Here is a 12,964-nt window from a genome sequence, read left to right on the forward strand (position 1 = left end):
GGGATCTTGCGGGCGCTGCAGGATTTCAGTCCTTCACGGCGTAGTGTGTTACCAATTGTTTTCTTGGTGACTATGGTCCCAGCTGCCTTGAGATCATTGACAAGATCCTCCCGTGTAGTTCTGGTCTGATTCCTCACCATGCTCATGATCATTGCAACTCCACGAGGTGAGATCTTGCATGGAGCCCCAGGCCGAGGGAGATTGACAGTTCTTTTGTGTTTCTTCCATTTGCGAATAATCGCACCAACTCTTCTCACCAAGCTGCTTGGCGATGGTCTTGTAGCCCATTCCAGCCTTGTGTAGGTCTACAATCTTGTCCCTGACATCCTTGGAGAGCTCTTTGGTCTTGGCCATGGTGGAGAGTTTGGAATCGGATTGATTGCTTCTGTGGACAGGTGTCTTTTATACAGGTAACAAGCTGAGATTAGGAGCACTCCCTTTAAGAGTGTGCTCCTAATCTCAGCTCGTTACCTATATAAAAGACACCTGGGAGCCAGAAATCTTTCTGATTGAGAGTGGGTCAAATACTTATTTCCCTCATTTAAAATGCAAATCAATTTATAACATTTCTGACATGCGTTTTCTGGATTTTGTTGTTGTTATTCTGTCTCTCACTGTTCAAATAAACCGATCATTAAAATTATAGACTGATCATTTATTTGTCAGTGGGCAAATGTACAAAATCAGCAGGGGATCAAATACTTTTTTCCCTCACTGTACCACTGTGTAGAAATGTGTGTACCAGTGCAGTAAATGCATAGCCCTGTTGAGACACTCCCCAGTCCTGTCACTGACTGATGGATAAATTTTTTTAGGCCTTGGCAGTTAGGAAGTAGTTAGCTACTAGTTGTGGAATTTCCATTGTGTTAGCAGTCCAGTTAGGTGCCTATGAAAGCCTGGTCTGACAGGTGAATGAGGGGGTGATTGACTGGAGCTTGGGGATCTGCAGGCTGAGGAGATTGGCTGGGGGTCTGCAGGCTGGGGGTCTGTCTGATCTGCCTATATGTGGCGCAGCATGATTCCTACAGTCCAGAGTTCTCCACTGCTAAACCTGGAGAGCAGGCTTTTGTTGGTTGTGTGTGTATGTGTGTACTCTGTGCTGACAAAGTCCCATCCTGTTTGTGTGTAGGGTGTGATGGTGGAGGCGGCGATGATGCGTTGCTGCAACCTGTCCTGTGGGGGGCGTCCTCTGGACTATCCCACACACATCAGCAACAAGCTGCTACTGGACATCCGCAAGCACATCAGGAAATACTACAGCGTGAGTACCGACGAGGGTGTGTGTGTGTGTGTGTGTGTGTGTGTGTGTGTGTGGTTTATTGCAGGCAGTTTTGTCCTGCTCAGATTTACTGTTACTATTTATTCCTACTCTCTACTGAATGCCAAACACTTGCCTTTCCCTCTGCTACACACACACACCACTCGCCCACCTGCATTACTGCAAATTGACTTAATTTAGTTTTCTTTCAGGCTTTAATGCTTTCCTTGAATACACTACACTGTACTCACTGTAGTAGTCAGGCTCTGACTGGAGCATATTTTTGGAGGTCTTTAGTTGGAGAAATAGTGTGGAGGATTTTAGAACTGTTCCGGAACTCTTTTAGAACTTTTTGTTTTGTAAAACTTGTATGATTTCTAGAACTAGCACTGATGCTGTCTTCAGGGTTGTGGAATGCAGTGGAAGATTGGAGTGGGGCTGCCTGCTAGTCTTTTAGGTTGAGCATTGTGTGGAGGTAGGGGAGGGGGTGTTACACTCCCACAGTGCTGAGCAGAAATCAATTAGTGGGGCGAATGTGCCTACCACCCCCCACCCCCCAAACACACACACACACACACACACTCTCTCAGGGAACGAGCCCCTCACCCCCTTTGTAATGTGTGAAACAGCTGCTGTCACGGAATACTAACACCACACATACTCTGTAGGAACACACGTATATACACACACAGAGGGGGCGATGAAGAGTGGTAATTAAGGATTTATTTCAGACCAAGGGAGAGCTCAAATAGAGCTGTTTGTCTGGCCAGATAGACTGAAAGACATGGCCTGCACCTCTGCGCGTGTGTTCCTTCAGAGACATTACCCCCCCCCCCCCCCCCCCTCATTATCAACTGACCTGCTCTGCTAGACTGGCCAAACACCCATCCCTCTCTCTTCTGCCCTCTCTCTCTCCATCTATCTTCATCTCTCTCCATCTATCTTCCTCTCTCTCCATCTATCTTCCTCTCTCTCTCTCATCTATCTTCCTCTCTCTCTCTCCATCTATCTTCCTCTCTCTCTCTCCATCTATCTTCCTCTCTCTCTCTCTCTCTCTCATCTATCTTCCTCTCTCTCTCATCTATCTTCCTCTCTCTCTCTCTCATCTATCTTCCTCTCTCTCTCTCTCTCATCTATCTTCCTCTCTCTCTCTCTCTCTCATCTATCTTCCTCTCTCTCTCTCTCATCTATCTTCCTCTCTCTCTCTCTCATCTATCTTCCTCTCTCTCTCTCATCTATCTTCCTCTCTCTCTCTCTCTCTCATCTATCTTCCTCTCTCTCTCTCTCTCTCATCTATCTTCCTCTCTCTCTCTCTCTCATCTATCTTCCTCTCTCTCTCTCTCATCTATCTTCCTCTCTCTCTCTCTCTCATCTATCTTCCTCTCTCTCTCTCTCATCTATCTTCCTCTCTCTCTCTCTCTCATCTATCTTCCTCTCTCTCTCTCTCTCATCTATCTTCCTCTCTCTCTCTCTCTCATCTATCTTCCTCTCTCTCTCTCTCTCATCTATCTTCCTCTCTCTCATCTATCTTCCTCTCTCTCTCTCTCCCATCTATCTTCCTCTCTCTCTCTCTCCCATCTATCTTCCTCTCTCTCTCATCTATCTTCCTCTCTCTCTCATCTATCTTCCTCTCTCTCTCATCTGTCTTCCTCTCTCTCTCATCTGTCTTCCTCTCTCATCTATCTTCCTCTCTCTCTCATCTATCTTCCTCTCTCTCTCTCTCTCTCTCATCTATCGTCCTCTCTCTCTCTCTCTCTCATCTATCTTCCTCTCTCTCTCTCATCTATCTTCCTCTCTCTCTCTCATCTATCTTCCTCTCTCTCTCTCTCATCTATCTTCCTCTCTCTCTCTCATCTATCTTCCTCTCTCTCTCTCATCTATCTTCCTCTCTCTCTCTCATCTATCTTCCTCTCTCTCTCTCATCTATCTTCCTCTCTCTCTCTCTCTCTCATCTATCTTCCTCTCTCTCTCGCTCTCTCTCATCTATCGTCCTCTCTCTCTCGCTCTCTCTCATCTATCGTCCTCTCTCTCTCGCTCTCTCTCATCTATCGTCCTCTCTCTCTCTCTCATCTATCTTCCTCTCTCTCTCTCTCTCATCTATCTTCCTCTCTCTCTCATCTATCTTCCTCTCTCTCTCATCTATCTTCCTCTCTCTCTCTCTCATCTATCTTCCTCTCTCTCTCTCTCTCTCTCTCTCTCATCTATCTTCCTCTCTCTCTCTCTCTCTCTCATCTATCTTCCTCTCTCTCTCTCTCTCTCATCTATCTTCCTCTCTCTCTCTCTCTCTCTCATCTATCTTTCTCTCTCTCTCTCTCATCTTCCTCTCTCTCTCTCTCTCTCTCTCTCTCTCTCTCTCTCATATATCTCCCTCTCTCTCTCTCTCTCATCTATCTCCCTCTCTCTCTCTCTCTCTCATCTATCTTCCTCTTTCTCTCTCTCTCTCATCTATCTTCCTCTCTCTCTCTCTCTCTCATCTATCTTCCTCTCTCTCTCTCTCTCTCATCTATCTTCCCCTCTCTCTCTCTCTCATCTATCTTCCTCTCTCTCTCATCTATCTTCCTCTCTCTCTCTCTCTCTCTCTCTCATCTATCTTCCTCTCTCTCTCTCATCTATCTTCATCTCTCTCTCTCTCTCTCTCTCTCATCTATCTTCCTCTCTCTCTCTCTCTCTCTCTCTCATCTATCTTCCTCTCTCTCTCTCTCTCTCATCTATCTTCCTCTCTCTCTCTCCATCCATCTTCCTCTCTCTCTCCATCTGTCTTCCGAGTGTCGTTGGTTCGTTTTGTCGATCCGCCCCCCCCTCTTATTTACCCCATTCAAACACCCGTTGCCATGGCGTTTAACAAATTATTGCAATTACGCTCGTCATGTGGGTCACCCCTGGAAACTGGCTGAGGGAGGTAGGGAATAAATAGAGAAGAAGGTGCTAATCCTATTTTGAACAAAAGGTCAAATTGCTGAATGGAGCCGCTTTGATTAAGCGGAGGATGTACAAAGTGGACTTGTTTCAGCTCTATTCAGAGAGTGAGAGGTGAGTGTGTGTGCGTGTTTGTCTGCGTGCGTGTCCCTGCCTGTGTGGTTGCATGCTTTGTCTACAAAAGTGGACTGGTTTCAGGCCTATTCAACTCTAGAGCTGGCAGGATTGATTACTTTTCAAGCTAGAACCTCTGTCTCTTCTCTCTCTCTAGTCCTTTTATCCTGAGAACCACCAGTCAAAATAGTGTGTATGTGCGCGTACCTGGTTGATTCCTGTGTGTTGAGTTCCACTGGTCTGAGATCACTGTGTGAAACAGAAACCCTCCACAGAGTCAACTATCTGCTTCATAGTCACAGACCCTGGATGTAGGGAGAAAAGGAGGTAGAGAGTTGGACAGAGGAAGAAAGAAAGGGGAGTGTGTTAGAAAAGAGAACAGAGGAGAGGGTGAAAGGAGAACAGAAAGGAGGAGAGAGGACTAGGGATGGAGAGGCAGGGAGTGTAGGCTAGTTTTTGTGTCTTGTCTCACTGCAGTTTAATCTGTTTAGTTAAATGGTGTGGAAGTCATCTGAAGTCTGGATTCAGTGTGTCAGGTAGCGACTGCTGTAATTATGTCATTATCAGCCCCCCCCATCTCCCTCTCGCTCTCTCTCTGGCTTAATGTTTTTCTCTCTGTTTTTCTCTTGCTCAGTTTCACTCAAAGACCCACATGACTTTATCAGTTAATATGCCCTTTCTCGTGTGTGTGTGTGTTCGCAAATCTCCAGCCCATGGGAACAGTGCTGTGTGTTTAGGCTTGTGTCCTCAGGAGACTCTGGGATCAGACAGTCAGGCAATAACATCCCTAATGAACACACACACAGCGTCCTGCCAATCTCCTCTAAATGAAAACCAAACACACACATATGTCCCAATTCAATTACAATCTCCCAGAGTTCACAGCGTTACCCACAACCCCCTGGGCCAAAGCCGGTTATCTAAACATTGCCAACTGCCACACATACAGACACGAGGATCATGGGACATTACACCGCTCTGTTGGCTCTGATAATATTCACCACAATGCTGTGTGTGTGGTTAGAGCCAGGTTAATGAGATTGATAACAGTACAATAGACCCTTCAGTTTCTGTCTACTGTATGATTTGAATTGAGACAGGGAAAAAGAGACCTCCATATTTCCTCCTTTTCCCTGTGGCCTAGTATATCTGGGAGTGTGGCTGACCCTTAGAGCGCTCGACTGGGTCGTTGTGTGTGTGGTTTGGTATGTGAGGTGGTAGGACAGGTGCAGTATGTAGTAAGGGGTTGGGGATGTCTTGGGAACTGTTATTAGTTGGGTAATACCCCCAACACACACACACACACCAAAGCCCCCCCTATGTAATGAAAGGGCAGGCCAGGGAGAGATAGGGTATTAGATTAGGGATGAAGAGGAGGGGAACAGAGGGGGGTAGGGTCTGCACCTGTCCAAGGCCACTGACTCACCCCAGGGGTCCTAACCACCTGCTGCCCTCTGCGCTGCTTGTCTGAAAAGGGAAGGACCCCCAGGCTCAGGCAGATGTGCCTACTTCACACAGAGGGGTTGACTTAGAAAATTAGAGAATATACAATTTAGAGAGGAGGCAGAGAGAAATAGGGAGAACGTTTATCTATGTGTGTTTTGGCAGGTAATTATGTAATTGTTTTCAGCAGTTTCCAGCAAGTTAGCCTCATTTTAAAAGTGTCCTTGATATGAATACGCCATCTCTCAATACCCTCCCCCCCCATCTCTCTCTCTGCATCTCAGGGTTGGTTGGTGTGTGAGGACCAAGCCTGCCAGAACCGGACCAGGAGGCTGCCCATCTCCTTCTCCAGATCTGGACCCATCTGTCCTGCCTGCTCCCGCTCTGCACTCAGACCAGAGGTAACACACACACTAACACACCGCACACATGAACACACCACACACACATAATCCACACGCACAAACACACTGGACGCATACACACCCACACGCTCGCTGTATCGATGTTGGATGGTTTGTCCAGGTGATGGTGCTGTAGAGTCATTTTAAAAGCTACTGAGCTCTCATCCTCTTCTCTCATCCTCGTCTCGTCTCATCCTTGTCTCATCCTCTTCTCGTCTCTCATCATCCTCTCCACCATTCACATGGTCTAAATTATCTCTTCTCACTCCCATCTCACATTCCCTTGTTTTTGCGCTCTTCTTTTTTATTTAACTCCCCTCCATATTTCTCCTCTTTCACTCTCCCACCCTGTCCTTGCCTCAACTGTTGTGTTCATACTTTAATGAGATTCTTACACAGGCCTTCCCAACACACACACACTTGTAATTAATGTTGAAGTACAACATGCACACAGACTGATAAGGGTATCCTCTGTTCTCTACACAGGACTCTTACGGCCTTGAGTGTGTGCACTTGTGTGTGTGTGTCTGTAGGAGGGTCACTGGTAGTTTAAAACTGTCTCTCCTTTATGAAGACCAAGTTAGCCTGAAGGGTAGATTTTTTTCTTTCTTTCTGTGTTTCTTTGCCTTCACTTGATCTGACGTTTCTTTCCCTCTCATTTTATCCCTGACGTTTCAATTTATTTTTCTCCTGTAGTTCTCTCCCTTTCTCCGCTCTTTTTCACTCCCTCTCCACTTTCTGCCTCCTTTTCCGCTCTCTCGATCCTCCCCCTCTTCCTCTCCTTTCTCCCTCTTCTTCTCTCCCCCCCTTCTTCCCCCTCTCCTCTCTCCCCCTCTCTCTCCCCCTCTCTCTCCCCCCTCTTCTCTCTCCCCCTCTTCTCTCTCCTCTTCTCTCTCCCCCCTCTTCTCTCTCCTCTCTCTCCCCCCTCATCCTCTCTCTCCCCCCCCATCCTCTCTCTCCCCCCTCATCCTCTCTCCCTCTATCTCTCTCTAGCAGTGTCTAGGTTTGTGTGGCGACAGGTTGAAACCCAAAAGGCCAATTTGTCTTGTCACCACGGCCACTTAGGCGTCCTTCTCTGTGCCTGAGGGCCCTGCCACTTTAAACTGCTGGCTGAATAAAACATTTAACTCACCCCTCTGCCCTTAACCCACCTCTTCTCTCCTCCGCTCCCTCATCCCTCCTGTTCTCCCCTGCTCCCGCCATTCCTCCTTCAGCCTTCCTCCCTTTCGCTCCTCACCCACTCACTCACACCTCTCTGTTCTCTCCATCTCTTTCTTCCCGCTTGTACTTTCATACCTCACTTGTCTCGTTCTCTATCTCATTATCCGTCATCCCCTCTTTCTCCCCTTTGCCTCCACCACTCTTCTCCTTTATCATCTTATCCCTCTATTCTCTTCTTACTCTTCATTCCACAGCCTCGTTCCTGTCTCTGTCAGTGATGTGTTTTCTGCTTGCTCTCTCTCTCCCTCCCTCCTGCTACCTCCCCCTCTCTCTCTCCTCATTTTCCCTCCCTTGCTCCCCCCCTTATCTGTCTCTCTCTCGCCCTACGCTCTCCCTCACTCTCTCTGATCTCCATGTAATAGAGGAGTAATAGCCACTCTTGTTGATTGGTTGGTAATTTGAGGGAGTTATGCACAGGTGCAATTTGTAATATTTTCAGTAAATTAAATTTCTCTCTTTCTCTCTCCCTCTTTAACAATCTCCCCCTCCCTCGCTTTCGTTTTTTATCTGATGCGCTGTTTCACTCTCCCTTTCTCTCTCATTTTCTGTTTCTCTACCCTTTTTTCCCCTTCGTTTTCTGTTTAGCAATGCGCTCAGTCCCCTCCCACTCTTTTTCTCTCTCCCTGTCCCTCCCTCCTTCCTCCCTCTTTCTCCCTCCCTCCCTCTTTCTCCCTTCCTCTCTCACTCACTCCCTACCTCTTTCTCCCTCCCTATCTTTCTCCCTATATATCTCTCTCTCCCTCCTTACATCCCTCCCTCTCTCTTTCTCCCTCCGTTTTATTGATGTATGTTCAGGCGCCCATTAAAGCTCTTTTTTCCTCTAGTGGAAATTGCAGCATGTTAATTTTCACACAAATTACGGCAATAGCAGGTATCTCTATTTGATACATTATTGCTGGAGCAATCAGAGATAATTGAGTGCCTTTCAGAGGGAGACGGCTGCATTCACTCCCGGCTCAAAGCCGCCCCATTATCGCCTAATCGCTCTTTAAACACTGAAATTCACCGAACAAAAATTCTTGTCATAATTTCGCTTAAGTGTATTTGGAAATCACAGGGCCTTTGAGCGAGGATAATTGAAATCAAATCCCTTTCACTGAAGCTGACATTTCTACATTTCCCCCCAATTGAAATTAATTTCAAAAATTGAGCATGAATATCTTCAAATAGCAGGCAATTATGCCTTGTGAATGGGGAGAAATTACCCATTGGTGCAGGGCTGCGCTAGTGAGCGGGAGCGCCAGTTAAATGTCTTTGTTTCCTGCAGTGTTTGGCTAGTAAAGATTTACATATATTGACTCATTATGGAGGCTTGTGAAGCCGATCGCTAGGACTCAACCCAACGCTACAACATCTGAGTTAAACCCTATCAAATATCACAACACACAGCTACACAGGGATTTCTCTCTCTTCTGTCTCTCGCAGCTGCAGTGGTGTGTGTGTGTGTGTTGTAAGGGGTCAACTGGATCTGTAGGTTAACAGTGTCTAGGGGGAATATACACTGAGTGTACAAAACATTAAGAACACGTTCCTAATATTGAGTTGCACCTCCACCCCACCTTTTGCCCTCAGAACAGCCTCAATTTGTTGGGGCATGGACTCTTGATACACATGGGAAACCGTTGAGCATGCAAAACCCAGCAGCGTTGCAGTTCTTGATGCTAGCCGGTGCGCCTCGCACCCACTACCATCTACCAGTCTCTGAATGGCACACAAACACAATCCATGTCTCAATTATCTCAAGGCTTAAAAATCCTTCTTTAACCTGACACTAACTGAAGTGGATTTAACAAGTGGTATCAATAAGGGATCATAGCTTTCACCTGGTCAGTCTATGTCATGGAAAGAGTTTGTACACTCAGTATATGGCATGGAACCTTTAGATGTAGCTCCAGTGTTTATGGATTAGTACTAGTGATGGCTGACTGTGCAGTATTTACTGTATGAATCTCATACTGAGAAGGAGACTGTCACAGTCACACTTATTTAGTCATGTAGTTATCCATGTAGTCATTGACCTCTTAGTACCTGTCTGAATAGAATACTAATTGTTGTTGTTCTTTTTTTTTGGGGGGGGTGGGATTTTAGCATGTTCAGTCGATTGTGTGCGCTTTTGTGGCCCATTTTAGACTGTTGGCTGTGGTTTAGCGATTTAGACCCATTTGTATGCTCTCTTTTTCTTTCATCCTCTTTCACTCTCCACTCCCTCTCTCTTTGCTCCCCCCCCCCCCCTCTCTCTCCCTCTCACCTTGTTTCTATCTCCCTCTCACCCCATACTTTACAGGTTCACTTGTATGAGAAAGGGAAGTGCACCTACTCTATGTGTGTGTGTGTGTCTGTGTGTGCAAATTGAGTGAGGGGGGTAGTTAGCAAGGTTGTGGGGGGGGGGGGGGGGGGGGGGTGTTCGCTCCCAAGAGAGGCAATTTCACAGCTGGTTTGCTCTTTGGGCAGCCAGGCTGAAAATGCAGCAGACTTGTGGTGCAAACTGAAATGGTGTCAGTACAAGAACAAAGCACTGAGCCGAATGACGAGGCGTTTGTGGTTGTGTGTGCTCTAAATTCAATAACGACCTGTAACACCTTTAGCCACGCCTCTTCGACACCTGTCAGTCAAGTCCAGTGCGACTTTGTGTTTATGGCTAGGTTGTGTGAGAGAGGAAGTGTGTGTGCTCAGCTCTGCATTGGCAACGGTAACCAAGGGTCCATTATGGGATTCATTGTTGGTTGTTGACCAGGCAGTGCATCGTGGGTCAACTGCTGTGTGTCTCGCATGGCCATAGACGACCATTATATATATATATATAAATAAATAAATGCACACACACACACACTTGTCAAACACTATACACACTCATTCATAGACATTGAAGACACAATCCATACGCAGACACAGGCATTACGGATGCTAACACTGTCATACACGCATCATAATAATAACATACTACATACCCTTGATGCCAGTTGTTGGGTGTCCTGTAGTTGAATGTAACAGTCAGTGTAATTAGCGTTGTGATAATGGCTTCATGCAGTATAATGACTAATCACATTGACAGCGTCTGTTGTTCAGCTGCCTCTTCTCTCTCTCTCAAAGATCTTATCACAACAAACTATTATCAACCAGGTGATTTGCACATTATCTTATTGCTCTTTCTCTCTCTACCTCTTTCTCTCTTTTTACTTCCCTCTCCTCTCTCCCTCTTTACTACCCTCCTTTCCCTCTCTACCTCCCTCCCTCTCTCACCCACTACCTCATTATCTCTCTCTCTCGCTCTCAGGCGTGTGACCAGAGTTAATTGTTGCTGAAATTAACAAACCAAACACATTTGTCTACTGCTTTATTGGTCATGCTCCCTGAGAGGAGGCTGGCGAGATGGAAATAGGATGATCAGGGATGTGAGAGCATGGTCTGAGATGAGGGGAGGAAAGAGTTGGAGGAGGAGACTGTATATTTTATGACAGCTCATTAAATACAGGTAACTGCCGAAATAATATGAAATGCAAACATTTAGTGTCTTAATAGGATGTTGGGCCACCACGAGTCAGAACAGAATCAATGCACCTTGGCATAAATTCTACAAGTGTCTGGAACTCTATTGGAGGGATGTGGCACCCTTGTTCCACGAGAAATTCCATCATTTGGTGTTTTGTTGATGGTGGTGGAAAACGCTTTTCTCAGGCGCCGCTCCAGAATCTCCCATAAGTGTTCAATTGGGTTGAGATCTGGTGACTGAGATGGCTGTGGCATATGGTTGACATCGTTTTCATGCTCATCAAACCATTCAGTGACCACTCGTGCCCTGTGGATGGGGGGTATTGTCATCCTATGGGGGCATAGCCATGGTAGCCAAAATAATGGGCTGCCCAGCATTTTTATACATGACCCTAAGCATGATGGGATGTTAACTTAATTAACTCAGGAACCACACCTGTATGGAAGCACCTGCTTTCAAAACAATTCATATCCCTCATTTACTTGTTTCCATTATTTTGGCAGTTACCTGTATATTATCAGAGCACCTTGGGTTTTAGTGACACTGGGGTTGGATTAAAGGGCTTGGAACAGTCTTTTTTTCTCATTTGACGAACTACAAGTTTGACTGCTACAGTACCTGTTGAAGAGTGTGTAATAATGTGTGTGTTCTCTCCACAGTACTCTGAGAAAGCCCTGTACACCCAGCTGTGCTACTACAGGTTCATCTTCGACTGGGAGTACGCTGTCACCAAAATACTACAGAGCGACGAGAGAGGTAAAACTGCACACACACACACACTAGCATTCAATCAATATTTCAATTGACACCCACTTACTGTACATACATCTTACATAGGCCTATGTATTAAGACACACATACAGTTTGTCGTAACTGTCACACTCATGTGTAGACACTAGTGATGCGCGGGTTCACTCATAACCAACACTTCCCGCGGTTATATCCGCCTGGCTGGCTGGTTTAGGGGCATTAAGTATTTTGTGGATGACGGGCGGGTTGAATAGAGCAAACAATGCATAAAAAATCCATATATAATTATTATCTATAGGCTACATTGTTTTTTTTATTGTTATTTTATATTAGTGCGTAGCCTAAGCCTACCCTTTAGGGCCTAACTGTACGCTCGCCAAATACAGACCAATTGCCAAATGCTTTGGGAATTTGAGCAGAAAAGGTTAACTTTGATCCACTAATGCAAAAAAATACTATCAGAGTTTAATTCAATAAGAGAAAAGCTGCAAAATGGACAGTTGAAAATAAATAGAAGGGAGGAACAGTAGCCTAATGTTTCGGAAAGATTTGGTGAAGTGGTAAAAGAGGATAATAGCAGTGCCGGCTATGTGAAATGTGATGGTTGTGAGGCGCTATACAAATTTAATAGTCACATGACGGGGACTTCAAAATTGCATGTCAAGGGAACTGTAGGCTTCTGTTCAGATGGTTAAATGGAACAGTAGCCTGAAATCTGGACACTGACTGTAGGTCTATAACCTCTCACATAGCCTAAAATAATATGAACTCCTGCAGAATGATTTCTTTCTTTCAGCATCTTGAGAGAATTAATGCGAGGTTAGGGACTGTCTGTAAAGGTGCTATCTTTATCAGCATCATAAAATATGCATCCAAGTCAAACTGAAATCAGAAACATGTTAGGTAGTTTTCACAGCTTTTAATTTCCTTAAAACCGGTCAAACTGTCATTTGGAAATTTTGCACAGATAATCTTTTTTGTTGTTGCATTTTCTCCCCGGTCCCTAGACGTCTTTGCTGCGCGAGTGAAGCAGCAGAAAAAAATTACTTTACCGATGTCAACTAGATTGAAGCATTCATTCTATCGATTTGACATTATTCTGGTGAGCAAGGGTTTATTTAGTATTCTAAGGCAACAAGTAATGACCGAAGAAAAGCTACATGTATCTAATTATAGACAAGTTGACTGACAAATAGCCTACCAAAATCTCGGAAATTATAAGCAGAAACATAGGCCTATCTAAAAGGTCTGTCAAAAAATTGGTCCGCCTCACTGACTGTACAGCACATTTTCTATATTTGCGGGTTAGGTTCGGATGCGGGCCTCAGATTTTAACTATCACATAGTCATGCGGTTGGGGGTGGGTTA

At 45.5% G+C, this 12,964-nt stretch overlaps 1 protein-coding gene across 1 annotated transcript in view; it reads left to right on the forward strand.

Moving 5' to 3' along the window:
* The window catches only part of pola1 (polymerase (DNA directed), alpha 1), an 88,975-nt gene that overhangs the window by 59,991 nt on the left and 16,020 nt on the right, over positions 1-12,964 (forward strand). The window contains exons 34-36 of the mRNA XM_084152248.1: positions 1,130-1,261; positions 6,016-6,132; positions 11,506-11,602. Coding sequence (XP_084008374.1) covers positions 1,130-1,261; positions 6,016-6,132; positions 11,506-11,602 — 346 coding nt within the window. The remainder of the gene's footprint in view (positions 1-1,129; positions 1,262-6,015; positions 6,133-11,505; positions 11,603-12,964) is intronic.

The sequence above is a fragment of the Coregonus lavaretus genome, assembly GCF_964263955.1.
Source record: "Coregonus lavaretus genome assembly, chromosome: 34".
NCBI classification, from domain to species: domain Eukaryota; kingdom Metazoa; phylum Chordata; class Actinopteri; order Salmoniformes; family Salmonidae; genus Coregonus; species Coregonus lavaretus.